Consider the following 27,783-nt stretch of genomic DNA (forward strand, 5'->3'; position numbering starts at 1 on the left):
CTGGTGTCTGTTTCTACTTTGACCAATCACGAGCAGGCTTTGGTTGCAGGCGAAAAAGAGGCGGAACACATTGACCTAAATACGTGGGCTTTTTAATTTATCTGTATTTATCTGCAGACAGCTGTTAATAGTGATGAGCCAGAATATCGTCTGGACCTAAAACACCTAAAAAAGGTGTTGTTCCTGGTGTTTTATGTGGAGAAACATTCAGCTAAAAGCAGTGAAGGGATCCAACAAAGAACTTAGTTAGAGTGCCTACTCACAGTATCTGTTCTTAGATATTCTCAGGCACTTCTCACTTTTACTCCACTGCTTATATTAGCAAGTATCTCAACTCTCTACATTTGTATAAAAACAGTGTTTTATGTTGATAAAGTGTTGGTTTGTGTCATATTTTTAAAAAGGATCCCGAGAGGGGAATTGATCCACTGATCCAATCAGAGCGGACAGGTAACATTAGACACCGCCTCCTTTAACGAGGGCAAACGGCAGCATCACTGGTGAAGAATCATTTTTTAACTTAAGACTGTCGCCTTATGGAATAAGCGTGTAACTCTACTTTTACTTAAACACGTTTTGTCTACATGCATTTGCACTTTTAGTTAATTAAAGACAAAGGCTTGGCCCAGATATCCACCGTCTATCAGATATGTCGAAGCCCCAAAAATATTGGCCTTTGCTGCCAGAGGATAATTCGCTTTCATACGATGGCTGATGGGCTCTGAGATTGGCTGGGTGTGTGTGTGTGTGTGTGTCTGTGTGTGTGTGTGTGTGTGTGTGTGTGTGTGTGTGTGTGTGTGTGTGTGTGTGTGTGCGTGTGCGTGTGTGTGTGTGTGCGTACACGTGTTGTTGCACTGCAATAGTTTGTTTTCCTCGGAGTGGATTTGTGCCAGCGTGGCCCGTGCTCGTGGTGATCAATAGGCATTAACTTGAGACAAGTGTTTTGTCAAGTAGGTTGTTCAGTGAGTGATTGACATCTCTGTGCTCCACCCAGACATCAGCATGAACCCGTCCTGCGCCTCTCGGCCTGAGTGACTGAGCGCTTCACTCACCGGGCTGTCACATCTTTTCAAAATAAAAAACACTGCAGCGCTTCCCGAGCTCGGAAATTATCCATCAAAATATGTTTCGAGATCAATCTTCAGGTGGGAAAAACGGGTTCCCGGGGATCGAACGCTGGCTCGGTTCCTCAGCGTTTAAAAAAAATAATTTGTACGTTGTCATCGTGTGTTCACTGAAGTTTACGATGTTTGAATAGATACGATTCATCAAACGGGGAATTTCCCTACTGAGAGTAATAACGTTTATCTCCACGTCTGTCCGACCTGTTGTAAAGTCATGGTTCACAAAGTTTGGGACTTTCTAGAGAAGGGTCGGGGTTTGATCAATATGAAACCTGAATTCACTTCCACCTGAAAATGAGCAGCAGAGGATGAAATGTTGAATAAATATCCATCCGTCATCGTATCAATAGAGTTTATCCTTCAAGGAGAAGCCGGAGCCGATCCCAGCTGACACTGGTCAGGAGTTGGGGTAGATCCCGCTCTGGTCTTGTACTAATATGTGTTTGACATGTTGATTTAACAGGCGTAGTTTATAGATAGATGGATGGATGTGTGCTTTATTGATCCCAAATTGGGAAATAATTGTGTTAAAGCAGCAATAATGAGCAATAAAACAGATACGAAGAATTAGAAAAGCTCAAAATAGAATGCAATATACTTAAAGACTTACAAGTAATTATACACAATAAAGTACTAGAATACACAGTAAAGTAGTAAATATGATAGAACAGCAAATACGCCCATAAACAAGAGACTAAATAGAAGAGATGACAAACTATGAATAAGAGACAAGTGTGCAAAGTTGCACTAGTTGTTTGCATTTAAGACAATGTAATGAAGTAGGTGGGAATATGACAAAAAATGAAGTATGAACTTGTTTTTTCATCAGCTTTTGATTGTTAACTAGCAGGATTAGGCAAAAACTACTGGATTGATATCCTTGAATCTTGGTGGAGGTTTGGTGTTGATCCAGATCAGGGGGCGGACCCAGGAAAAGTTTTTCACCGTATTCAAGGTTGCGTTATTAATCTTTTCTGTATTTGAGTTGATATCTCGGGAAAATAATTCACAGATCTTGATGAAAAATGTCAGACTGATATTTATGAGTGTGTGTCCACATAAAAGTCTGGATCCAGTGAATTTAAATGGGGTTTTACTGGGGGACTGGTGCTTGGCGGAGGTAGACACTCTGAGTTAGTTACTGCTGTAGATGGTGGATTCACTTTGACCAGCGCGTTGTGTGAACTGTTGGGTTTCTCTATGACGTTGTAAGGTCACGACCTCACTATGTAAGAGATATTGTGACATGACGCTAAACAATTAAAACTGAATTTACCTAGATGCTTAAAAAAAGAGCATCTAGGTCAATTAGAGAGTAATCTGGATTATTTAAACATTTACTTTGTCATCGACTTTGTACTTTTTTGACACATTAGTAGACAAAGAATGGATTACAAGGGGAGGAACAATGACAGGGAATCATTCAGGCTGCAGACCAGTCAGTGGACACCAGCTCTTTCCTCCTCCTCTGTTCTCTATTGAGTTTGATCTCTGTCCTTCTGATTTAGATTCAGCTGCGAAAACTCCTGTGTCGAGATCCAAAGCACTGGTGCTGTTTGCTCTCAATAACATTCCAGTCCATGCATCCATCTCCCAACTGCAGCTCAATTGATTTCCTTTCACACTCTCCCAGTTCCCGTCCCTCTCTGCAACATCTAATGAGTTACAAACCAATTTGCACCTGATTTCACATGTCGACTTACACAGATGAATAATCACAGAGACTCGCATGTTCCCTGTGCGGCTGCTTTCTGCTGCATCGCACACTAGAACAATGGTGAACGCCTCACTAAGCATGTCAGGCGTATTGTATTCTACTCTAGATGCATATTAATGTGGACGCTGTCTGTACATTAACACCGTCTGGACTGAAACGTACAATTCCTTGAATAGGAATTTGCACAACAAAGAGGTGGCCTATCAGTAACTGGGGAGGCGGCGAACGTGGCCGTGGCCTTGGAGATGTGCAACAGGAGGGATGATTTAATTATTGAAAAGTCTTGTGGGCTCCTTCCCTTTGCTTCCCCACCCCGACGGCGTTCAAGGTTAATTGTCGTAGGTTCAGGCCAATCTACCACCAAGAGCACAAGGGAGGGGACCAGAGGACAGCCGCCACGCCAGAATTCAATTTTATTAAGATGATTGTGCATTCAAGCAGTATTTTCCATTAGGCATTGATTCCTACCTTCAGGCAGCTTCAAAGAGTCGCTCCAATTTTCTGCACGGAGTTACCGCTCGTCCCCGCTCCTCACGAGCAGCGCTGCAGATAGAAAAAGAAAAAAAGCAATGCAACACATTGACTGCAGAGCCAAACGTAAGTAAAAGGGAATATGAAACGTCCTCTGAACCGTGTCCTGAAATAAGGCTCTTGGCAGTGGCATTAACAAAAGGTGTTTGGCATCGCAGAGGCACTGCAGATAGACGCAGGCCATTCCAGACACCGGCGTGTTAGCGTGTCTCAGCCGTTTAGAGGATTGCTTGTGTAATACCATCTGTATTCAGGGGATCAACACCCACTTTTACACCAGGGCAGGGAGAGAGGAGCAACAGTGACTTCAGCCAACATCTGTCGCTTCCCCTCTATCCTCCATTCACTCATCCGCCAGTCGCTTTCATCCACTTAAAGTAGTGACACAAGACCGGATATGTTAATTGGAGGAACAACTCGCTCCTCACACTGAATGTGAAGGAGAAAAAGTGTTTCGTTCGACGCAGAACATGAACTGCGACGGAAACAATGAGATTTAATGCTCAGTGAATGATTCATGGATTCAGCTCCATCACGTAACAGGAAATCCAGAGCATAAACGGGAAACTTCCAACGTGTCATGGGGAGATAAAGGTGAAATAAACCAGTTAGTAAGTCAAAAGCTGGAATTCTGAATTCAGGGGTTCAAGGAGAAAGTGCAAACTGGAGCTGGAGCGATAAGATAACAGATCCCTTAGTTCATCAATCAGCAAACTTTTCAACTGTTTCTGATAATTAAATCATTTAGAAGAAGTTTTAAAGGAAAAATAACAAACATTTGCTCGTTACAGCTCCTGCTCACATGTTCGAGTGGAGGCTTATGTTGCTTTCTTGGTTTTATGTGATAGTAAACTGAACATCAACAAGTGTTGGAGATTCGATTGAACAAAACAGAGAATTGTGAGGATTTTTCAATAGATTCTTTGTTCTTTGTTGACCAAATAATAATTACATTTTATTTAAATTTGTAAAAAGTAGAACCACAGACATTTAATAGAGGCCCAGTTCCTCATCCATAAAACATTTCAATGGTGCAAATCTGATTGAAGGATAAAGACGGAGATTCCCAAAAAGCTTGATAAGGTGCTGGCAAGAAGTTTCAGAAATCAGTTCTTCATTCAGCAAACTCAGGTCCGTGGGCACCATGAGAGTTTAAAAACACGAAGTGCTCTCAGAGAGTTTATTCCTCCGCTAATGCCCAAACTAACCATGTTAAAGAAAATGAAAAAATGATTCCTGGATCTGAATCCACTTAATGGGTTCTCCCTTGGGTCATGACCAACCCCGCCACAAATAGTAATTAAAGTGGTTCAGTACATTTTGCTGAATCCTGATAGACAAACAATTGGATGAGGGATGAAAACGTGACCTGTAGGCGAAGGTAACAAATCCTAAATGTTCATGATGACGTAACCAAGTGAGTCCAGAATCCAAAAATGGCTAAAACAAGTCTGCAAATGTCACAGGCTTTACTATGATTTGTGGTTTGACTGTGTCTGTGCCTTCAGGTCAGAAACTTTATATCTACAGTTGTTGGGACGTCAGCAGTGAGACTTGCTATTGGGATGATTAATACAGTGAATTAGAAAGTAAGATCCTGTTTAACCATAATTACTTAACCTAAATCTCTTTTTATGGGGTTTTATTAGACCAAATGAAAATACTGCATCTCTGATAATTAGATTTGTAACAAGCGTGCGAACATGGATCCTGTACTTTAGCTCGTCTGGACTTTTTCTATTGATGTGCCATGAGACGCAGGATGAATTAGTAAAGAAAAGAAAAGCTCACTTTAGGAAAGTGCACGTGCGAACACCTAGAACCTAAAGCTAATTAAACTGTTATAGATTGGGGAGGATATTAAAGACAAGAAGGTTGGAAACTGAGGTTGAGGAAGATGCGACGTCCGACATCACAGGAAACGTTCAGTTTTTGCTGTAACTTTGTTGTTTCTTTATAACAACAGTGTTTACAGTCTAATGTGCGAAAGATGAGACGCTGTAAAACTTTCCGTTGACACAGCAGCCGCTCGCTGCTGTTCAGGCCACACTTTGTTTTTCTAACTTTTATGAGATTGTTTCCTTGACAGCAGCTTTGATAAATGATCATAGCAATGTCCACAAAAAAAAAGGGACCAGTCCATTTTGTTTCTCCTTCATCCTTAAGTGCTTTTTATCTTTGGAAGGACGAACCCGCTCTTTACTTTGCTTCTGGCTTGCAGACACTTATTTCCATGTTTTCTAATTCATGTGGGTTATCCTACGATTGGTGCTCTTGTAATGTGATTCTCTGGCGGTGCCAAGTTTTTTGTTGTTTCCGTTTGTGCAGTCACGTGGTCGCCGGCGCTCATGCTCACGACCCGGCTCTTTCTCGCTTAGCTCCAAAAGAAGCTGCTGCTGTTGCTGCTCCGTGAAAAAAACCGCAGAAGCATCATTTTCTGTGGCGAGCAGGAGCAAAAAACAACAGAGAACAGACTCTGTTTGTGAAGTTACAGATTAATTCTCATACAATCAGTCTACTTTCATTAACAAGGATCCTTAATAATGTATGCAAAACACACACACACACACACAAACACACACACAGACACACACACACACACACACCCACACAAACCCAGGGGAAGATTAACTGGCGTAACAGATACAAATAAAATAAGAAGCAGGAGGTTGCAGCCATGGATCTGAACCACAGAGAGACAATTAGTCTTTTGGTTGGAGTAAACGGGTACATCTCACACACACACACACACACACACACACACACACACACACACACACACACACACACACACACACACACACACACACACACACACTGTAGTACTTTGACTCCATTCCTGTACCACTGCTGTCAGAACAAGGCAAAAACAAGCAACTCTGTTGTTCAAATATAGCTCAAAAAGCAACTCTATCGTTTTATTTCCCCACAGACTGAACAGGGGCTGATCAGCACTCCCTAATTTTAGTTTGCCGGTAATTGACGTGACAATATTTTTGGTCTCGTAGCGTTTTCAGGATCAAATGAACACACTTTTGTTCGTGTGTGTGTCAGTTTTAATGGGGCATGACACACTGTCTGGGTTTATAAATCAAATAGTAGTAGAATATTCAAATCTGAGTTGGAAAAAGAAAATGTGAATATACAAAATGAAGTTTAAATGATTCAATATATATCCTCACGTGCACTGTACATTTGTTTGTTTGTTAGTTCTTTTTAGGTCAAGTTGCACATTTGCATATTTGCTATTTCGGACTCGTTCCCATCCCACAGTTAGAGTAGTGACAGTTGCAGTTTCTCTCAAGACGTGATTTATCAAACCGTGAAGTATGTGGAAAACAGCCCTCTTAAATATTGCACATTGAAAAACCAGAGCTCTTTCCATTTTGGAGCAGCCTCTGATTTTAATTACTATACATGGTGAATTAGCTAATGAATAATGAATGGATTCCTCACACTAAGTGCTCTGACTGCTAATGCACTTGCAGTTCTCTCACTCTACAACCTCCTCACACACTGCCAATGTTGCTTTCTGATTCGGTCTCTTTTCAACCCCTCCTCCTCCTCCTCCTCCTCCTCCTCACCAAGTCGGATTCACACACACACACACACACACACACACACACACATTTCTTCCTGTTTTTGCTTCTTATTTTTCACTCTCACTCACATTTGATTAGATTTTCCTCTGTGAGGAATTATTTAGTGATGATAGTGGAGAATGAGAAGGAGACAGAGAAAGGCTCGGGGACAGATTGGAGACGGATAGTGGTTCTCGGGGGAGCGAGGGCGAAAGGGGAAAGGTGCTTTGAGGAAAATGAGAGCTGGGGGGGTGGGGGGGGGGGGGGGGGGGGGGTGGGGGTGGGGGGGGGGGAGCTGGAGGATTTAGGTGCCGCGGAGCTGCAGACGTGGAGTAAGAAGCAGAAACAGACACTATCCCATGTGCTTAGCGTGCATAACTTCAAGTGACACGAAGTTGTAAAATCTCTGCATATATAAATACACTCAAATGTATGTAATACTGAATTATACAAGACGAGGGCTGTGTGTTATATCCTGCGAACCAGCTAGACACCTGAACTCCACACATTTACACACGTTATCGTTGTGTCAGCATCCGTTTCCTCCACGTGCTCCACTTTCCTCCCACAGCACAAAGACGTGTAGGTGAAATGGAGCCGACTCTAAATTGCCTGTAGGTGTGAACGAGTGTGTGTCTGTGTGGAGCCTCCAATTCCTGAACTTTTTCCAGACGTTACCCAGAGGAGCTGCGTGTGTGAGAATACAAGTGTCCAACTGGGTTAGACCCAACGTTCCCTGGTGGCTCGTCAGCACCCGAGACGGCGTAATGTCTGATAAAGTGTGAATATAGCTGGTTATTGTCTGGGGGGGGGATTCACAGCCAATGAGTGGGCGCCGTGATGACGTTTCTGTCGCTCGTCCAAAGCAAACTGAGGAGGTGAGAATGCACCTCACACGGAGAAGCTCCTGTGAGGTGCTACATGTGTGAGAGGGCGACTCCGGTCACCTTCTGGACCCCGAGAGAGAGGAAACGGCTTCTACGTGCAGGAATGCTGGAAGTCAGTCAAAGTCAGAGTCGGGGGTGTGAAAAGCAAGTCCTTATAATGACGTCATATTTAAGTCTTAATAGAAATGGCCAGCAGACAGCAGACTTGGCTTTAAAGACGCATCACAAAATACAATACAGTTAACACCACAAACATCCATGGTTTATTCCTAACATTGTCCAGATCACATTCTACATGTTCAGATAGGCTACCCAGAAAATACAATAATACATAACATTCATTTAATATCATGAAAATATTACATTGAAAAATGGTACAACTACTACTTCTATTCTACTCTTAAAATGTTACTCTAGAAAAAGGAAAGTCTTTTTTGTTTGATTTGTTTGATAAGTTAACTTTTTTTGCCTTTCAGTTACAGCCCCTTGCCAGTAGGTGTGTGACTATATGTAATGTAAAAAGATGTCGCTCAGAGTATTTTCCCTCGACTCTGCTCTTACACGATTCTTTCAGCTGATTGTTTAGGTTTTTCTGGTTCACACTCCTCAGTGTCACCTTGTGTTCAGGGAGAAGCAGCACAGCTCCAGTGCCACACACCAGACAGACATCGAGCAACTAGCTGGTAAACAGTCACAGAGCCAGACATTTCATTTAAGAGCTTTCTGATAAATCCTTTACATCAACTTACAAAAACAATGCACCATGAAATACACTATACCACTGACAAGCTGTTTGACCTGTTCAAGCTAACACACATCAGTTGGACTCTACCTGAGTGGAAGTGATGTCTCTTCTTACACCCGATCGCGTCCTCTGTCCCGTGAAGGATCGGCTTATTGCCCGTTTGCATTGATTTTGTATTTTACTGCTCTGTCATGGTGGCAGCTACTGTCACAGGGAGCTAGCTTCACCTCCAGCTAACGCAACGGGAAGGCTGTGACCCGTTGACGACGTCTGAGGCTCGTCTACTAGATTTATCTACAACACGCTCATTTGTATCTACGACGTAATTAACATGCTGAGTCATGCATTGAGTCGGGGGCTTTGTTATTGGAGTTGAGGGGGGACTGCTGTATATGAAAAACTAGCTTTACACAGAAATGCATGGCTCTGTGTCAAGCGGGCTACATGCTTGAATCAAACAATAGTGAAAGGGGAGAAAGAACAAGGATGAACAGTAATCAGCACCACAGCGGCTGGACAGCTCGGCCTCCGGGTGACGAGGATTAAATATAAACGGTGTGAAATGTGTAAAGATAAACCAGCTTCTGTGGACTCAGGATTAAAGCCCGAGGTTCAGGTGTGAAAATGCACATGTACGGAAACACGGTGTTTGGACAGCGGAGAATTGAACTTTAAACAATGCTGCTGAAAAAAAGACCAGAGTGATTCACCAAGAAGAAAGTAATGTTTAAATGTCAAATACAGTGGAATCCACACTATTGTCGAGGACACTATATGAACAGAATCCACCTGTTTGGCATGGATTTGGTAAATGGAAACGTTATTGGACTGTTTTGGTTTCGTGTGGTTTGCCGTGTGGCCTGCTCCTGCAAAAAGCTGCAGGGTTACTATGGTAACTGGAGCACCAGGAGGGGTTAGAAGTGGATGTTTCTATGAGACAGTTGGTTCTGTTGTAAAAATGTAAATCAAAGCTCACAGAGGTGCATGTGCAGCAAAGGAGAAAGTTCCCGTCGAGTTCATCCCAGTGAGTCCTTCACCACCAGCGTAGGCCCAGATTAATGTACGATAACTTTGCAGTATAAGTATATAGTTCATCATAATATTTAAGTATTGTGAAGGTATAAAGGGCTAGTTTAAAAAGGGAATATTACAGGGGTTGTTTCCTCCAGAAAATGTTTCCTCTGACAAAGTCTTGAACAAGATGGATTTTCCTCCAAGTGCCTCTTTTGAAATGGTCAGAAACATTTTCTAAAGGAATAGAGGGGGCCGTCTTCTGAGCATCGATCACACCGGTTTGTGATTTATTACGTTGCACAATAAACTTAAGCAGTTGCATATGATAATTTCCTTGTAAAATAAAACAAGAAACAAAAAAAACTGAAGAGGACAAACAAGGACAAACCGATGGGGGGAAAAAACAATTTGAAGGAGGGGTTACAAATTTGGGCACGGCCCCAGCTCTAAACAGCTTATTAGCATGCCAGCTGAGACTTCACACTATGAACAAATAATGAAAGAAAAACAAGATGGACTACCTACTGTGTGCTGTCGACGCCGGCTACAAACAATCAATCTGCCATCAGCAGTGAGAAAACTCACACGATCCTTTACCTCCACAGACTGTATTGTGTTCAGCAGCTGGCTCTGCAGATGATAAAGCGTAATAACACTTTTGCCACCACTTTCAAAAATAAGAGGCAATGATCATCGTGGCTGGCGTAAGATACAAAGTAAAAAAAAAAGGTAGGTAATGTTTGCAACAGTACGATAAATCCCAAAGCCTTCCCGATGACCTTGCACAAGCAGAACAATAATATGGCTCATGGTGATGATTTGTGATCCTCTTAGTCGAGTTTTTATGAGGGACTGTGAGCACAGTGTACATCCGTCTTTCACAAAATTGTTGACTGCCACTTGAATAATTGCATTTTTCCCCCCGCTTTGATTTCTGACTGACTTTAAGACGGTCTCCCACCGAGCGTCACGCATCGGCTGCTGAAATTATCAAAGCAGATTAACGGCGAGGGGAGAAAGGAGAAGGGAGAAGAGGAGCGGCGAGAGAAAGAAAGAAAGACAGAGGAGGAGAGGAGAGGATAAAAAAAAAAAAAAAATCAAAATCACACCACAGTGAAAATGTCTGCTCCACAGCTTTCATTTATCGAGTCCAAATATATTGGAGGGTGGTTATTTTTAAACAGACCTTAATCCTCTGCTCACCCTTCATAGTGAGGTAGATAATTATAGTAATCTGGTCGAGGGGAATTAAATTTCCGAGCTGTAAATCGTTGCAGTGGGATGGGACTAGTTGCTCTGTGAAAGGGATTTATTGTGTCCTGCAGTTTTGACAGTTTGACATGTGACATGTAACATTGCTGCGGGGTTACTTAATTAGCACTTTCGGCACCAGGTACCCTCATGGAACGACACGGCGCATGGCAGGGATATACTCGAAGGCGAATAGTACCCATTGTTCCTCATGTTCTATATCGAGGACTATAGATGAATAACTTCCCTTCGAAGTAGGACAACCTAATGGTGCTCCCCTAATGTTCACTTCAAATGAAATCCTACCCTCCACCTCTAGAAGCTGTGCGTCTTCTGCTGGGAATTTCTTTTGAAGATATAAGAGATTTGAAATGGCCCTCCCATTGTTGCCATACAGGGAAAAAGGAGCTTGTAATGTGCTCGCCGCTCTTGTCCTTGCCCTTGAGCAAATCAGCGATTCCCCACTGACTCGCTGGCGGCTCCGGGGGCGACTCTAAGTGAAGATGACCCCCAAACTCTGACCTCCCTGGAGGGAGCGAAGTGAAAAGAGAGTTCCACTGCGGGGATCAATAGAAGTATCACGTCCTTATCGCTTCATACGAGTCAGTTAGGCAATTTGGAAAAGAAGGGCTTAGCTTGAATTTAATCTCTCGGCCAAGATATGCAGGGACACACTGCATGTGTGGTTCTTATTTAAACATGTTGTGTATCATCTATAATCATCAGTTCATCTTTGTCATAGAAGTGATTCTTACTGCACAAACATTTGTTTTTCGTCGTTGCAGAACATTAAATAATAAATCCTCCTTATGCTCTTTGACAAAAATTAACGACGTAAATTTTTCTTGGAACATTTTAGTTTTTCGGTGCAGTGTTTAATGCTTTTTGTTGACGTGTGCGTGAAGGTAATTAGGCGTAAACAGCTTACTTATAGTCTCACAGGTGCTCACTGTATCCTCTGTATGGAAGCTGGAACAGAGGATTGGATACAGTTGGCTTTTTTTGGGGGGGGAATGTAAATGGTGAAGCCCGTTAACTGCAGCGAACCCGTTTCATCGCTGTGGATGTTTTTTAAGACCCCGGACATGATTCTGAGAGCCGGAGCTCGGCCTCTGAGTGGATGCAGATCTGAGCTCCACTGGATGCGTTGGACCAAGTCATCCATCACTGTTGCATCAGAACATTAACATCCACTTTTACATTTTCTGAAAGAGGCTGTGCTCAGCGTTACATATTCATGCTCACAGTCAGAAGCCCTGTGTCAGGAGGAGCAGCTATTTTTCATTCGCACAGTTTACTGGGACATTTGGCAAAGTTAACTCAAAACACGGTGGAGAAAACAAACACATAAATCCTCATTTGTATTTTGTATTGATGGAAAATCAGACATGATAGTCTGTTGTTGAGAGACGTTAGGGTCATGCACAAAGATGTAAACCTGGATCTCTGTGGTGCTGGTTTTCATGTATCGATTTCATGTGTTTGAGGGTTTATGCCACTGGTTTTATAATTAATATTTTATTTTACTGACCCCAAAACAAGAGCAGACTTTTAAATTCTGCCCTCTTCTGCAGGAATAACTGCTTGAACATATAAATCTACATTTAAAGCCAAACACATTCCTTTACAAATCTTTCAAGTACGTAAATAACACACCATCAAAGTTTTTTTAAAACAAACCATAACCTGGCGTCATATACTCAACAGCTACAACCTAAATATTATTTGGGTTAACATATGTTGTCAGTGTTGCAGAAACCAGATTCATTTTGAGGATTTGTGAGACCGTGTTGACACCAACCTACGTACCAAGTGTGCGTCAGCATGGGAATGTGCGTCTGCAGCGTTGTATGTTGTCACTGACGTGATGAATGACTCCTCACAGACTGACAGACGTGCCGCTCAGTCCAGAGAATTGATTTCCAGTGAGAAACTGGTGGGCAGTAATCTTAAAAGAACAAAAGACCGCGCCGCGTATGGTGCCATCTGTTGTCAGTATTCTGTCACCACAACATTCAAACAAAAGCTCCAGAGAGAAACGCGTCCAACTTCTCCTATTCAGTCAATTTGCAAACTAGAATGGCCGGAATTCATTGGCAAATAGCTGCGACGGAACAGAGGACACTCCAGTGAACTAATCCCTTCGAGCACTCGGCATTTCGCAGGAAGCGGCAACCGGCCAGGACCTGCCATTGAAGCTACATTCCTATTGTGACATTTTTAATACAACACTGTTGTCTTTTCTCAATGCTGACAATGAATAACAGTATTTTGGCCTTTTGGAGGTATAAACATAGAATCCCACAACAGCAGTGATACTCCACAGTGAGGTAGAGATGTCATTGTTTTTTCCGACAAAATTGCAAAAACCCCCTTGTGCATGAACATTTGAAATGCGCGCGTTATGTCATTAAAACACACAACTCCCTGGCCCACGTTCTACAGCGTCTCAACCTGAAAGAAATCACATTCATTACGTTACCAACACATTTGGAAGGAGCCGAGTTCCACCGGCGATGAGGCACCTTCTGGAATGTGGGACCTTTATAATTATATATTTAATGATTGATCTTTCCAACAAAGTGAGTGTCCTGAGTTCATTACAGATTATTTAGCCGGCAGCACAACGTCGGTCCTCAGCTGCACGGACCCACTTCAGCAGTCACACAAATCCTTGGCGGAAGCGGTGATCTGTTTAACCACCATGAGAAGGCAGCTTACAGGGTCTGTCTCATTATTCTGCCACTGCTGCCGGCTGTGTGTACTCACCTACCTAAACCCAGGCTGCCACCTGCATTGTGGAGGGAGTGCGTTTCCAGCTTTCTGATCACGGAAACCAAAAATGTTTTGCAGGGGGGAAGCATTAGTCCATATCTGTATAACCAATTACAGAGGACTGTAGCTAACATTCTTCCCTGTGCCATGTTTTCATTTAGTCCAGTCAGCCCTGACCCTGCCGCCGTGCCCTTCCAACTACAGTTGGCTGATCCTGCACGTCTCTTTTTAGGAAGGCAGTCATGGGAGCAGATTGGTGGGCTACACAAGTGACACGAATACTAAGAGCGCCCTCGCATTCAGCCAGCGCGCCACCCAGGGCATCCTGTCTTAATCCCTTTTGCAGAGAGCAGACACAGCCTTGGCACGGTGCTTTTGAACACCGAGGTCCCTGCAGATTATTTAGCCCATGCAATTATCATAATGGAGGTAGCATAAGGCAATACGTGAATAGGAATGGAATATTCACTTGAAAAGGCGTCTCTTTACCGACTCGCTTTCCCTCTTTCCTGCACAAGACACAAACCCTCGCCTGGAATGAAGACACATGAAGCAACACACGGGGAACTGCGAGTCCTAGAATGTGATGCTCCCTGACGCCGTAACACAGGAGGTACTTCAAGTGCAAATCCCTGAAAAACAGCTGCACTCAGTGAATCCTGTTTAACATTAGCTGTACTCACTCACCACGGGTTTACTATAATCCCCACTTCCAGAATTTACAGATGTGTAGTATTAAAAATGCATGCCTGGCATTTTATACACTTTTTTATTTTTTTACATACAGTTTGGATCATTTTAAACTCAGTCAGACTGAAAGTGCTATGAAAAACGTGGCTTGTCCACTCAAAACACTGCTTTTCTTACTCTTCAGCAGAGATTAACACCATGTCACCATTTCAGAGCTATTTGATAAACAAAAAAAACATAAGACTTTCATTATAGCCAAGACTATAATCAGTCTGTGGGGCAAAGAGGCTGGATGGGTGAGAATAATAAGACACTGCTCATCAGCAACAAGAAATTGATTAAAACTGTCTTCTGTTCCGTTTTTCAGACATAACACTATGAAGCATATTGCACTTTGTTCCCTGAATAATTGTCTCTCTGACCATAATTCCAGATGGCAGTTTGATTGCTCTCAAATCTGCCTTTATTTCTTAATTTAATCACTGACTGGAGAAAATGAGCCCGCTCGTCAAAAAATCGTGATGATTTCCGATGATACGATGAAGCCATCTGGGAGCGCTCGTGCCCAAAGGGGACGGCAGATGTTACGCCGGGGTCAGAGTGTCGGCTGCACCCCCCCTCTCACCTCATAACCGACGGGGAGACCGAGGTTATTGTGTGTCTTCTCTCTTCAGCGAACCGGAGTGAACAGAAATCTTTTCACACAGACCCACGGTCGACAATGTTAGTAACACATTATGAGGAGAGTGCAGTTAGCTGGATAATCTCTCACCTCCTGTGAACCTGAGAAGTTAGTGTGGGAAATTGACTGTTTTTTCTATTTATAATATATTTTTGATCCCTGCATTGGCTGCGTGGTGTTTCCAAGAATAAACCTGGATATATTTCGTATATACAACATATAAATGGAGGAATCTCTACCTGGATTTCCTTGAGAACCACTAATCCGATCGAAGTTGGGTGGGTGTATCGCTAACGACCCGGTGAAGTGGAGTTTTGACTGTTAAGTGTTTTTGGTACAGTTGAGAAAATTAATTTGAAGCTGTAAACACTGTGAATAGAGACATTAATGACATCACGAGGGTTCAGGCTCATCAGGCTGCCCGTTCCGGCCTTTAAAACACGGTTACCATGGTAACAGCAAGTACAGTTTGAAAGATGTGGAGGACTTTCTGTTGATTCTCTTGACAGACGCTGCAGTCGACACCGCTACTTCCTTTAGGTCCTCGGCAATACAAGGTGTTGTGTGTGAAGGGAGCGGGCGACAGGTGGAAGCTGCAGCTCTTCTGAGTCAGTATGTCGTGCAATCAGCATCTGGGCTTTGTGACCATTAACTGGTGCATGTGCAATTTTATAATGGGCCTCAAAACTTGAGCAGAGAGATGAACTCAGGGATTATCAGGATTACGGCCGGTGGTGAGAGTTGAGTCTTCGTCAATGACCCAGAGACCGAACAGCCGTCTTCAACGTGGAAGAGCCCAAAATCCCTCGAGACCCAAGAAAATCAAGGTCTGGAGTATGTCCAAAATCACGCTAATCATTTTTTGTTAAATTCCCTGAGGGTTGCGCAAGCCTTACTCATCCCTAAATAAAATCCAAGGTAAAAGGTTAGGTTAACGCTTATCACGGTGCCATCTCAGAACTTTTTGATGGATAAAGTTGAAAGGATAAGCAGTTGTTAAGAAAGGCGTTTGCTGAAAGGGGTTGTCTATACTTATAGGCAATAGTACTAGTAATTGTATTAGTAACACCAGCCAACTAAATTCCCGGATTTGCATATTTTCTGATCAGTTGAATCAATGAATGAGTTTATTGTTTTCATGCCCCCTAGCGTCCAATAATCAACTTTAAAATGAATGGCTCCCGCAGAGTGTGTATGTGAAGGACTCAGACAAAACACATTATTCTCCTACAAAATGACTGATAGCTGCTTAAAATGTAGGAAATATAATTTAAACACATCCAAATGTGAGCAACTGTGTTTAGTTGAGCTCTACTAAATGTGGCGTGACCCTTCAGTCGTTATAGCGTCATGTTGTCGCTGAGACAAGAACATTATCCACAAAAACAGATGAGAAAAATCACTTAAGCTTTAGCCCAGTGTTATGACCTTTCTTCTTTTTTTCCATTTTGTGTCTGTGGGCATATCAGTGACTCTAAAATCCTCTGTCAACACGATGTTGTAGAATGTTTCTTGGGTCGCATCTCCCAGCAATCAGCAAGTCGTTACCTCGACGACATCCAATGAAAATGAGTAAATCATGTTACTTTCATTACCTTGAAAAATGAAATATTGTGGCTGCTGTCAGCTGAGCTTTGCATGATCAGACCGAAGGTGCAGAAATGATTTGATTTCAAAGATGAAATTATGATTTCTCCAAGTGATATTCCACACTAAGGGGTGTTGCTAAGGAATTAACAGCAACGGCAAAACGTGGTTAGCATCATTCTTTTCTTTTCAGGGGGGGGGGGGCCAGCTGTGAATCAGGAAGTCGAGCTGCTCGTCCACTAATCGAAAGGTTCGGTCTGTGGCTTTGCAGAAAGCGCACTTTGACCCTTAATGCATCAAAACATGTGACTGTGATAGAAAAGCTCCTCGTGAATGTTAATGAATGGGTGAATATTGCTTACATTGATAAGAAAAGTGCATTTACCATTTCATGATCATGTCTTGCAGCAGTTGGCTGTAATTCCTCTCAGACACTGAATTAACACAACACTCATTGTATGGTACTTGTACAAAAACTATTTTCTTTCAATGCATCACTTTTTTTTATGACAACTGGACAAACCAAACGGGCCATGAAGGCAAAATGCAAATGTAAAAAATATACCAGGCATTCACAGTGAAAGAAAATGATGTGCTTACACCTCAACCTTTGTAAATTTGACAATATACCGAGAGTTATCTTGCATTTGACAGCTGCGCCGACTGCCACATTCTAAAAAAAGGAGCTGAACTTCGACTCTACAGTTATAGACACAGTTTAAAATTGGCAGCAGCAGCGAGCCAGTGCCAATTCTAAAAAAAAAAAAAATGCTTGTTGGATAAAACCAACCCGAGAGAATGGAAATATATTCAGGGAAATAAACTTCATTTCTGCCGATCTAAAACCTTGTGCGGTCAACTAAAGAGCCATCGTTTCAGTTTCTGCTGAAAGAAAAGAGTTTGGTTGATAAGTCGGCAGCACCCAACTGATTTATTTACCCAATACCAGCACTGGTGGGGGGGGGGGGGGGGGGGCTGCCTTCATTTCTTTCAGGTGGAGCAGAAGTGAAGCGTCAAACACTCTCGTCCTGTCGGATCCTGGCAGCAGCAGCAGTGTTAGCCGCTGGCGATGATGACCCCTAGAGCAACGTTTTAAATATCCCAGAGACTTACGTATGCAAACATGCACGCGCAGTAAAGAGGTTTATTACACAAACGGTTTCAGTCATGAAATCGACTCATTTGTGTGTAAAAAAGCGAATAGAACGTTAAATAGATTCGCGGTAATTATTGTTGTATTATGAAGCCAAAAGCAAATCCCCTGCTGTGTTACATTATTACAGTATTTTTCAAAGTGTTAATAATTATGTATAAATCAGTCATGGTCAGAAAATACTTGCTTCAACAAGCGATATTGAAATATTTTCCATAACAGCTCTTCACTGGAAGGCCAGATTATATAGTTTGCAAGTTTAATCTGCTTCAATCCGTTTTAGATTCATTATAGAGCTGCAATTTATTGTTTTAATTATTAATTTATCTTCCGACTATTTCTCTTATCGATAAAACTGTTGAATGCAAAGTGGCTAAATAACAGCTGATTAAGTGGTTGGACATTTTACAGGAAATTTAATGGACTAATTATTTCACTTATTTACATTTTGTGTCTTTCCAAGTGATTTGTAAAGAATGAGGCTGGTAATAGTTTGTTTTACAATAAAATACCAAACCACTTCCTGCAGTAGAAGAAGATGATTGATTTGTGGTCACGGAGATTTACATCTTCATTAGGAATAAATAGTCTTTGCAGAACTGAGCAATCAACTGCTCCACCTAGTTTATCCCTCTCACCCTGGTATTGGTTGAAAACAAGAAAAAAACCTCATCGTTTAACACGCTTTCTTAGAACATATGCTCGCTAACAATGTATTCGTGTCATCACTTCCAACCCTGACACAACAAACCTGCCGTCCATCTGCGTCTCCTTTCCGCGTCGTGCACAGGTCTCGTAAGCTGCAGATGGTCAGCGAGGTTACGGCGTCAAACCAGATTAAAACAAGACGTGCGGCAGAAGAAAAGCACGCGAATGCTGTGAATCAGTGATGTGTTGAATGAATTAGCGAGATGACATTTAGCTCATCAGACAGCCGTCTCGGTGGCCATGGGCTTCTGTCTCTGTCATGATGCGAGACTGCCAGATTTCATATCACTTCATCTTTTACCCACTCTATCAATTTCACACTCGCTGGATCGACTGCGAAAGGCTGTGATTGGTAATCGTCTAGTAAGAAAAAAAACTGACTCTGCATTAAAGGGCTTTTTAGAAATACCAAATTATTCAAATAAATTATAAGGCATTTAGGTTATTCCCTGTGAGGTGAAAATGTGATTCATGAGGCTACATTGCACAGTGGAGTGTTAATGGTTTCAGCATCAACTGTGATACTATCAGACTTTAAACTGTCTGCCACACACGAGATTTGCAAATTAACTGTGGAGCATGTTTATTTCTTGTCACTCAGTTGGAATAATCCTTTTCATACATGAGACAAAATTCCCCTCAGAGCTGCGAGGGGAAGATGCTAAATGTGCCAACAAGCCAAGACAAATATCAAAATCAAAATGTGACTGCCAAGCAAGTTGTTCAATAATGCAACAATTCTTGCTAAAATTTCATATTCATAGATGTGTTGTATTTCTCAATTTGCGCGGAGCAGCTTTAACACTCTCGTAATTCGTACCGTCGCAAAAAACTGAAACCGAATCTCTCCTGCTGGAAACGAGGGGTGTTACCTCTGCTGATTGCGAGGCAGTTACTCCATTGTTATCTGCCAGGTTTGCTTCCCTGGCGTGTGGGAATGTCCGAGCCGCTTGTCCAAGGTGTCGTTGCTCGCGGTGCGCAACGCGACGCTCTAATTATCTGACACAGTAATTTAACGACGTTCAGGCAAAATACTCTCTGCTAAATAAACTACGGGCTCCTCGCTATGTGCGACCAGATTTAGACACGTGTCGCCACCGCACTTTTCCAACAAACTCATTATAACAAATGAATTTGGCAACTCGCGCTGGTGTCAGACATAATTCCGATGGCTGCCGGTTGCAGAAGCAGAAAAGTAATTGTGGGTGTGTTTTTATGTTGCTGGCAGGATTTGAGATGTAAGCAGCTCCTGCTTACAGTGGCTCTGAATGCACGTTGAGCCTGGATGAAATTAATCCACGCAGTGTTGCACCGACAAAAGGAAGGAGGATGTTTGAAGTGATGTTTTTTTTTTTTCTCCCTTGTGAAATATACGTGCTGTCTCTTTATGTAATGATGCATTATCTGCTTGTGTTCAGACAAATGGTTTTCACGAAGAAGTGGAGTGGTAGATGAACACGCTCACACCTGAGTTTACAGCTGATGATCTCTATCAGCGAGTCTGTCAAAGTTTCATCTCTTGGTGGCAACGCGGGGTTGTGGTAATTCCAGCCAGACGAAATGAGCTCCTGCCAGCGGGAGGCCTCGTTCGATCAGATTCCTCAGCAGTGGCTCCACTCTCCGTGCAGACCAATTCCTCCTGATGAAGACGCCGCTCATCTTCACCCGGAGAGCGATTTTCACCATTAAACAAAAACACCTGTCACCACACACTCGTTTCTTGTTGCTCGTGGGTTGATGGAAAAGGGATGATTGACAGATAGCTCGAGTTGGAAGAGCTGAAAAGAGAACGTCTAAGGACCCAGTGGGGAAGGATAATGTTTCCTTCGCACGAGCGAGAAGAGACAAGAGTGCTTCGCTCTCGGCGAAGGCATAAACGGCACTGAAGAACTTAATTGTACAGCTTGACACAATGCTGTCACATTTCATAACTTCACGGCACATGTGATCTTTTTCGGCATACAATATGTATTGATTTAAGTGTAGGTTACCATCTCTGCAAAGCAGGAGATAATACGGGGTGATAGCAACACGTCAACACGGCTGTGTGGAAGTGGCAAGTGCAGGCTTCACTGTATGTGCATAATGTCTTGGAAAATGTTATCTCCGGCACACTCGGGCGTATTCGTAGACACTTTGGCTGAATGGACTAATCTAATCTGATTTTAATCTAATCTAAGATAACAGAGTAATGAGTTTCTTGTTAGTCACTTTATTTGAGAGATAATAAATTCGGCTACAGTTACGCAAGGACAATATCTGGACCTCTTCACTCTATTTGTCAGGGATTTTGTGAGTCTAAATTGGATGGTAATGAAAAGTAAACAGGGCTGAAAAACTGCTTTAAATAAAAAATAAAAAAGCATGATTCATGAATCAATGAATGAAGGGAAACCCAGGAAATAAATCACAGATAAAAGACTTTAAAAGGCTATAAATTAGGTATAGATTGTTTTAGTAAAAGGTTAAAATCGTTAAAAGTAACCCTTATTGATTTGTTGGATTCCCTCTTTGATTGGCATTGGATGCATTTCGATATTTGCAATATTTTTAGCATTGACAGATGTTCTGTCAAAGTTCCTCAGACGGTATCTTCTTGTGCCGGTGCAGAGCCGTGTTCGCCGGGCGTAATGATTTGGTGTCAGTGACTTGTCTCGTCCTAAAACCACTGGGTCCCAGTGAACTCAAAAGATGCTACTATTTCCTCTGAAAATTTCATGACTAAGGCTTTGTGTATTAAATAATTCCAGGCTTAGGGTTTTCAATGAGTAAAGGGCTTACAAGAAATTCACGGTTCCTGCTCGAATGGGAGACAGATGCTAAGTTCTCGTTTTTCATTTTCAGTCTCCAGTGTAGATGTATCAGCTTCTGTGAAGTCTGGAAATCTGGGGCAATCCAGGGTTAGGGAGCGGACAAAAAAGCTTGTTACATCCCACAGATGGGCAATACTGACAATTAATGAAGCTCTTAATTCATCTTGGTTCCTTTTTCCATGCGCATTGTACTATATAAATAACTCAGGGCTGCTTGTAATGATTATTTTCATTATCAATTATCTGTTGATTGAGCTCAACGTTACATCTTTCAATAGTTTGTTTCATCTGACCAACGCTGCCAAAATATCCATTTCACCATCGTAAAACATAACAAAGCAGCAATTGTTCACATTTGAGAATCTGAAAAAAAAAAAAGCTAATGTTTTTGTTGCCAGTTAATTTTCTGCCCACTAAACAGTTCGGCATGAAAAAGATCTGGTCATGAGTCAAATTTAACTCATGACCAGATCTTTTTCATGCCGAACTGTGACTCAGAGAAACGTCTGGTCCTATGTGCTTATTAACTATTGTTCTTTTGTCTTTCTTCTTGTTGCAGAGAACACAAACAGCCGATGAACTATGAATGCTGAACACAATGATCTCCTCCCTCCAGCGCCAGACAATGAGAGGTCGTAGGCTGAAGGGGGCGCTGTCCAACCCCCTCTTTGTGCTGCTGTTGGCCCTTCAGATCCTGGTGGTGGCCGGGCTGGTTCGTGCTCAGACCTGCCCGTCCGTCTGCTCATGCAGTAACCAGTTCAGCAAGGTCATATGCACCCGCCGAGGTCTCCGGGACGTCCCCGATGGCATTTCCACCAACACTCGCTACCTGAACCTCCAGGACAACCTCATCCAGGTCATCAAGGTGGACAGTTTTAAACATCTGCGCCATCTGGAGATCCTGCAGCTGAGCAAGAACCACATTCGCAACATTGAAATTGGTGCCTTCAATGGGTTAGCCAGTCTCAACACTTTGGAGCTCTTTGATAATCGGCTCACGACAATCCCCAATGGAGCATTCGAGTACTTGTCCAAGCTGAAGGAGTTGTGGCTCCGGAACAACCCCATTGAAAGTATACCATCATATGCCTTCAATCGAGTCCCCTCGCTTCGAAGGCTAGATCTAGGTGAGCTCAAACGTCTCTCCTACATTTCAGACGGAGCTTTCAAGGACTTAAGCAACCTGCGCTACCTGAACCTGGGAATGTGCAACCTCAAGGAGATTCCCAACATTTTACCGTTGGTCAGGCTCGAAGAACTAGAAATGTCAGGAAACCAGCTCGCTGTTGTCAAGCCCAGCGCATTCACGGGATTAGTGAACCTCCAGAAGCTGTGGATGATGCATGCCCAAATCCAAACTATCGAGAGGAACTCATTCGATGACCTGCAGTCAATGGTGGAGCTCAACCTGGCTCACAACAACCTCACCTTTCTACCACATGACCTCTTCACGCCATTGCATCGCCTGGAGCGGGTCCACCTCCATCACAACCCTTGGAACTGCAACTGTGATATCTTGTGGCTCAGCTGGTGGCTGAAGGAAACTGTACCTGCCAACACCAGCTGCTGTGCACGTTGCCATTCTCCTTCAGCTTTTAAGGGTCGCTACATTGGGGAACTGGACCACAGCTACTTCCAGTGCGATGTCCCCGTCATCGTGGAGCCACCCAGTGACTTGAATGTGACAGAGGGAATGGCTGCGGAGCTTAAATGTCGTACGAGCTCGTTGACGTCCATCAGCTGGCTCACACCAAATGGCTCATTGGTGACACACGGGGCTTACAAGGTGCGTTTGTCTGTACTCAATGACGGGACACTGAACTTTACTAGCGTCACAATGCAGGACACTGGGACGTACACCTGTATGGTCAGTAACACAGCAGGCAACATTTCCGCCTCTGCTGTCCTTAACGTTACTTCCGTGGAAAACAGTGGTGTGACCTATTTCACCACAGTCACCGTGGAGACCATTGAGACACCAGGGGACGATAGCCAAACGCCGTATCCCCCGTTCGGCTGGACGTCCTCGACAACAAAAGGAACTCCTGTGTCCACGAGGACCACAGAGCGGACTTACACCATTCCAGTTATTGATCTGGATGGAGAGGGAGCCCTCAACGGCCTGGACGAAGTGATGAAAACCACCAAGATTATCATCGGCTGCTTCGTGGCCATCACGCTCATGGCTGCCGTTCTCCTGGTTATTTTCTACAAGATGAGGAAGCAGCATAACCAGCAGGATCCCGATGGCCCGGCCTCCTCTATGGAGGTCATTACTGTTGAAGAAGAGCTTGCAGGGGTTGCAGCCATGGAGAGACACCTATCGCTGCCCCCTCTGGAGCACTACAACCACTACAACACCTACAAGAGCACTTACCACCACCCGTCCATGCTCAGCACCATACACAGCTCTGCCACACAGGAACCTTTACTGATTCAAGCCTGCTCAAAAGACAATGTACAAGAGACCCAAATCTGATCTTGTGTTTGAACAAATATCCAGTATCAGCAGTTTCATACAAGTACAATGGACCAAAACACGACGACAAAAGAAAAATCAAAATGACATTGACTTGACAGGGTTGATGTCGATAATAGCGATAAATCAGCATTTGGCAAAGGGACAACGCGCGATACTTTAACAAGTGTCTTTACAAGAACAAAGATTATTTATTAAAAATATGTCTAGTGACTAAATGAAGAAAAACAATTTGTGATAGCTTTTTAGCTCATTTTATTTCTCTCTCTCTCTCTCTCTCTCTCTCTCTGTGTGTAATACTGCACAAGGGAAAGAATGGTTCACTGAAGGCGAATATGGAATTCATCGTCTACATCTCGTGTGAAACCCAATGCAGAAATTGGCCTTATTCTACAATTAAAACAGTGCTATAAATGTAATAGTTTGATTTGAGTAATTATTATTTGGTAGAAATGCATTGCTCTAGTCGAGAGAAGCATTTATTTCCCGGCTGTTGGACGAATCTTGTCCAGTTTAGCAGAGGTTTATGAGACAAAACATAAAATGGGTTTATTTTCGTCGCCATTATTTTCTAGCTGTCATTCAAACACAAAATGGGATCTTTTAATGACACAGCTCCGGATGATATCACAGTGAAGCCAGCATGCCTGAGGAGCAACGCAGCCAAATGAGTAAATGTGCATTTCCCCCGTGGCTCCTAAACAACAGACATAGATCCTTCACTTTAATTAAGATTAAGTTTTTGCTCCCACTCCTCCTCCTACATTTTCTTTATGCTTCTACAGTCACTCTGTCTTTCTTTCCATTCCTCTATTCCAACTCCGAAATTCTCCATCTTCCCCGTCTGCCCTTGTTCTGCTTCCTCCTCACTCTCTCTTCCTCCATGTCCCCATTCTCCTTTGATTGTCTCTCTGTCACTTTGCTCAGGCAGGTTCCTCAACCCTTCGCCATGTCTCATTTGTCTCGCTTTATCCGTCGGCGTGTGCCGCACGACGGCAGAATATTGCTTGGGAAAATGAAGGGGAGCATAAGGCTGCAGTCTGCAGCCTCCCTGTTAACCCAGCAATGATCTACGTCCACTCAGCGTCGTGTTACCTTGCCATCACCCCAGGGTCACACAAGCTTGGGCGCTGATAGTCCATCTGTTAGTACAGATAAAGAGGCAAATGAGGCTGCTTTGTAATGTAGTGTGACCCTGTCAGACTAACACAGACAGGGCGAACATAGGCAGTGAAGCAGCTAGAAACCTGCAAAAAATAAGGGGAGATGGGTTATAGCTCATTAATCTGTATCAGCAGTTCATTTGCAGACTAACAGACGAAAGCTGATAACAAAACAGCATGAGACTTTTCCACTCTCCCTGTGCCTCACATCTAACGGGGGGGGCGGAGGCCTTTGATATTGAAGCGACCCCTGTTCCGTCTCATTTTTGTCCGAGAAAAACACACACACTTTGATGTTGCATCATTTATAGACCATCAAAACATTGTCTCTGCTGTAGTCTGTTGACGCTTTGCTTTTTTTTCATTTAGTCTTTCAAAGAGGGAGGCTTACGGAAGGGGGGGGCAGGGATGAAAAGTGAAGAGCAGTGGGTGGGGAGGGGGGTGGGTGGTGGACCCACAACGGTCATGAGGGGTCTTCAAACGGAGATATTGCAGATATGAAGAGAGAGGAGTGAAAAATAGATAAGGAATAAGGAGGCAAAAACTAGCCATCAGACGGTTGCCAAGGAAACAGTGACCTTGTGCAGAAAGTAAAAATAGGTAAATCTGCCTTTCTCTTTGGTCTCCGTGCAACAAGAAGATTTTAAGCGTATTTATTTTTGAGCGAGCTTCCCAAAAGCGATTCCACAAATGCCAAATCAACAAAATTGCGATAATAGTATTGACAGATGGTTCTGATGGGATCTGACCTGCACACGTCTTAAATAAAATAAAAATAAAAATAAAATAAATCACTGCATGATGTGGAAAAAAACTGAACAATTTAACCGTCCGGCGGTTCCACTCGCCCGTATTGATTTCCATCCCCGTGAAGACAGCGACCGTAGCATGAGCGTCATAAAGCACTGTCACATAATCATGTGCTTCTGATCCGTCATTCTCCCCAATCCATTCTTACATTTTCTACAATAACGGAGGTGCGGCAAACAGAAAGGTGGCGAGAGGCGGAGGCAAAGGGGGGGGGGGGGGGGGGGGGGGTGAAAATTTACATCTAAAGACCGGTCCCGTCTGTTGAGGTGGAGACGGATGAAACTGCAAATGGAGCCGGAACCAACTCATCTATCATCGGCCTCTCGTCAGCTTTGAATGACAGGAGTAGGACAGTCGACGAGTGAGCCATTCTTTCCCTTTTCCACTGTTTTTCTTTTTCAATGCTCAATTCCTTTTTCAATGCTTTTGGTGGCTTAATGATTAAATGTCGACGCTGGCTACAGTGAAAAAAAAACAAAACAAAGGTTGAGTTTTTTTTTTTTTTTTTTTATATATATACATATATATATATATATATATATATATATTTGGGGATGAGGACTGTGAGTTATTTGGGGATGAATGGAATATATCTCTGTTTTGGTATTTACTTGAGCGGGACGGCTTGATGTGAGGAGGTATCTGAACGCCAGAATGAAATTAAGACTGACAGAATGTGGGGACTTGAAATACCAGCAGAGTGAGCTTGATTTTTTTGTGCAAAAACCCGAAGCCAAGGTGATCAACTTCTTGTGTGTTATTCTGCCAACTGTCTACGTATGGGGGAGGGGGTTACTGTACGAGGGGGGGGATGCTCTCTCTCATTTTTTGGAGAGGATGATCATCGAAATGGTGAAAATTTCTACAAAAAAAAAATATTTTCAAAAACATAATGCGAAAAAAAAAAAATCTTCAGATCATAATTTTACATGTGCTTCGATTGTTAAAAAAAAGACTAAAAAAGCAAAAACAAAAAATGAGAAAAGAAAAAAAAAAGACAAACAAGAGACTTGTGCTTGTGAGGAGTCCAACTAATTTCTCTGAGGATGATGTTCAATTATTGATACCTGAGATTGTAGTTCATACTGTACATGAATACAAATAAAAATTGCAATTCTTTTTTTTTTTTTTTCAATAGATTTCATGGGGAATGCATTATTCACAGGCCGTGTCGCCGTTTTGCCATCTCTGCCCCATTTGCACATGAACACATTTATAGAGATATGCAAACAAAAGGGATTACTAAGCAGCTCCCAGAATGCTGAAGTGAGAAGAATGCGCTGCGGAGGAAACGTACTGCGGAGCATTTTTTACGAGGTCAGAGGAGGGAAGTGGAATCTCGGGAGAGGAAAAGGAAGAGTGATCTTTCTGTATTATACATGGGAAGTCGGATTCCTTTATCTAATTTGAATCACTCCATCTGTCTGACAGAATCATTTGCTGCATGCGGGCAAATTTCGAGAATTTCATAACCAACGGCACAATGGGCTGTTCCTGCGCTCCCTCCGCTGACTCAATACGACGAACAAAGGACCTCACAGACCCTTGGAGAACATTGTCACGGGCATAGAAACACACGTCTAATAGCTCCACCCTCAATGTCACTTCCAAATCTATTCAATATCAAATCTATTAAACCGAATCTCAGCTGGAGATGACCATGATTTGTATTTAAAAAAAAATACTAACCAGTGAGGAGACCGCGTTTTCATTATGACATCCCCACTAAGCCAAATAGCACAGAATGGCTCCGTGACAGTGCCTTTAGGATTTGCTCCATTTCATTCACAAAGTACTTGACGGTGGCCTCGTTTAGAAGATACACTCGTTTGCATGGTCCACAGACGGTTTATAAAAGTGGTCGTGCATCTTCCAGAAAGTGAAGTGGATTCTCTCACCCACACCAAGCAACTCCTGGGGCTGCAAGTCAGTTTCTATATAAGTTTTAATGACAGAATGACCCTTCTCACTGGATCGATAACATTTTCCTTTATTCTCTCAATCTAGACTTTATTCTCTCAAATAGACCCGTAAGCACCGTGTGCATTGGGGGCTTGGATACCGTGTGATTGA

The 27,783-nt window shown here is 42.9% G+C and overlaps 1 protein-coding gene across 1 annotated transcript in view; it reads left to right on the plus strand.

Moving 5' to 3' along the window:
• Nucleotides 1-26,832, plus strand: part of lrrc4cb (leucine rich repeat containing 4C, genome duplicate b) — a 42,745-nt gene extending 15,913 nt beyond the window's left edge. Inside the window, exon 2 of the mRNA XM_034580772.1 lies at nt 21,818-26,832. Within this exon, the coding sequence (XP_034436663.1) occupies nt 21,845-23,737 (1,893 nt within the window). The 5' untranslated portion in view covers nt 21,818-21,844 and the 3' untranslated portion in view covers nt 23,738-26,832. The remainder of the gene's footprint in view (nt 1-21,817) is intronic.
• Nucleotides 26,833-27,783: the final 951 nt, after the last annotated feature.

The sequence above is a fragment of the Hippoglossus hippoglossus genome, chromosome 3, assembly GCF_009819705.1.
Source record: "Hippoglossus hippoglossus isolate fHipHip1 chromosome 3, fHipHip1.pri, whole genome shotgun sequence".
In the NCBI taxonomy this organism is placed as follows: Eukaryota; Metazoa; Chordata; class Actinopteri; order Pleuronectiformes; family Pleuronectidae; genus Hippoglossus; species Hippoglossus hippoglossus.